The sequence below is a fragment of the Mastomys coucha genome, unplaced genomic scaffold (assembly GCF_008632895.1).
Source record: "Mastomys coucha isolate ucsf_1 unplaced genomic scaffold, UCSF_Mcou_1 pScaffold20, whole genome shotgun sequence".
Lineage (NCBI taxonomy): Eukaryota > Metazoa > Chordata > Mammalia > Rodentia > Muridae > Mastomys > Mastomys coucha.
The window spans coordinates 62,854,324-62,857,002 of record NW_022196903.1 but is presented as its reverse complement, the minus strand read 5'-3'; the positions used below and the strand labels follow the sequence as shown (position 1 = coordinate 62,857,002).

At 40.2% G+C, this 2,679-nt stretch overlaps 1 gene segment (V, D, J or C); it reads right to left on the bottom strand.

The window, feature by feature from the left end:
* Positions 1 to 1,918: 1,918 nt before the first annotated feature.
* LOC116099883 lies at positions 1,919 to 2,467 on the bottom strand. The segment is given in 2 exon segments: positions 1,919 to 2,262; positions 2,385 to 2,467. Coding segments are annotated over 2 exon segments (399 nt in total).
* Positions 2,468 to 2,679: the final 212 nt, after the last annotated feature.

Below are 2,679 nucleotides of genomic sequence, written 5' to 3'. Positions count from 1 at the left end.
ATCTGCTATGTTTCTATCAGCATGCCGGAAAGGGTCACTGAAAGAAGATGGTGCCCAATTTGACAGTAGCACTGTCTACATAGAATATTTGTAGACTATAAAGCTTCAGAGTCTGCTTAATTTTTTTCTTTTTATTATCTTTATTTTTATTTTTGTATGCTTTTGTATTTCTTTGTTTTGTTTCTTATTATATCTTTTTTATTTTAATTTTAAGTTTTTATTATTTTATTTTTTTACAGTCCATTCTATAAACCGCCCCATCTGCCCTCTTATAGGTCCTCACCTCTTTCCTCCTCCCCCACTGTATCCAAGAGGATGCTCCTCCCCCTGTCACCCACCCTCTGCTCAGCCTCCACAATCCCTAGGTCCTCAAGTTTCTCTAGGGTTAGGCACATCTTCTTCCACCTAATCCAGACCTGGCAGTTCTTGTAATTACAATATATGTGTCTAGGGCCTCAGACCAACTCTTGTATGCTGCCTGTTTGGTGGCTCAATGTCTGAGAGATGTTAGGGGTCCAAGTTAGTTGAGACTGCTGGTCTACCTATGGGTTTCCCTTCTCCCCAGAATCTTCCAGGTTTTCCTTAATTCAACCACAGTGGTCACATACTTCAGTCAACTGTTTGGGTGTAAGTATCTGCCTCTGTCTTGGTCAGCTCCTTGTTGGGCCTCTTGGAGGACAGCCAGGCTAGGCTCCTGTCTGTAAGCACACCATAGCATTAGTAATGATGTCAGGTCTTGAATCCTCACCTTGAGAGGGATCCCAAGTTGGACTGGTCACTGGACTGCCTTTCCCTCAGTCTCGTCTCCATTTATTTCCCTGCAGTTCTTTTAGATGGGAACAATTCTGGGTCAGAGATTTTGACTTCAGGATGGCAACCCCATCCCTCCACATTATGTTCTCTTTCTACTAGAGGTGAACTCTATAAGTTCCCTCTCTCCACTGTTGAACATTTCATTCAAGGTCCTTTCTTTTGATTCCCAAGAAATTTTCACCCAAATTCTCACTCCCAAGTCTCTAGTACATTCTAGAGTGTCCCACCACCTTCTAGCTACTGAGGTTGGATATATCCATTCACTCTACTGGCCCTCAGGGCTATTCTCCTGTTCTCACCCCAATACCTGATCATGTTCTCCTTTTCCTATCCCCTAACCCTCTCCCACTCAGGTCCCTTTCTCCCTCTGTCTCCCTGTATTGCCTTCTATTCCCTCCCTAGTGGGATTGAAGCATCTTCACTTGGGCCCTTATGCTTGCTAATATTCTTGAGTTCTATGGATTGTATCGTAGATATTCTGTACTTTTTAGGCTAATATCCATTTGTCTGTGAGTAGATACCACAGATGTCCCTTTAGGTTTGTGTTACCTCACTAAGGATGATATTTTCTAATTCCATCCATTTGCCTGCAAAACTCATGATCTCCTTGTTCTTAATAGTTGAATAGTATTCCATTGTGTAAATGAACCACATTTACTATATCCATTCTTCTGTTGAGGGATATAGCATGATTAGACAGGCTTGATATTTCAGGTAGAGAGCTCTGTATTCTGATAGAACAGCTGAGAGTACTATTTAGCATTTACTTCTGTAACTTCAAGTTAAATGAGTTAAAGCTATTATTAATATTCTATTTTATTGAATTAAAATGATCACTATTTTAATATTTAGTGTGGCTTCTGGTTCAGTTTTTGCATCCCAACTGACATCTAGACATGTCAGGTGTATAGACTTATCTTATTAAGGAACCATGAGAAGTATTTTTATACCTCCAAAATTGTGAAGATAAGCTTGAGGATTGGATGCATAATAACCATTTGACATTCACAAAAGTTTCAAAGTAAATCTCAAATACATCTTGCATCTAACAAATCCTACATTCAAATTAAAGAAGAAACAAGAGTCTGGGAGATAATTTTCACTCTCACTTCTGCTTCTGTGAGTCATTTTTGTCATTACATGTATCACTGTGGTACAAGCTATATCCTTGCTGACAGTAGTAAGTTGCAACATCTTCAGGCTCCAGATGGCTGACGATAAAGGAAAACTCTTTCCCTGACCCACTACCACTAAACCTGGAAGGAATTCCTGATTGCAAAGTGGATGCAGAATGGATCAAGAGCTTTGGAACTTCCCCTGGTTTCTTCTGGTACCAAGCCATCCTGTTGCTAATATCCTGACTTGCTCTACAAGTGAGGGTGACTCTGTCTCCCAGAGATACGAACAATGAGGATGGAGACTGAGTAACCTGAATGTCACATCTGGCACCTGAATTTGGAAAATAAAGAGCAATAACCCATTCAATTAATAATAATATGACAGTATTACCTTTAAAAGCAAATAACACTATTCAAGTGTTTTTAAATAATCCCAAGACAGTTCCTACTTACTTGTAAACAAGAGCGTCATCAGCCCCAGGAATTGAACAGAGACCCTCATTTTCATGCTTTGTTATAATTAGGACTAACTGACCTTTCTGCAAAATTTTACCAGTTCTTTAAAAAGTACTCAAGGCAGTGGGCTATCCACATGCAAATCAACAGAAACTGGGCAGGGCTGACCACAGTGCAGAAGTAGCTCATCTCTGTAAAAGCATGGTCACAATGTGTCCTCATTCCAACCACAGCAGCGAAGAGAACATTCTTCCTTCTGGCTGAAGAATAGATCTCTTTCAGATCCAATAAC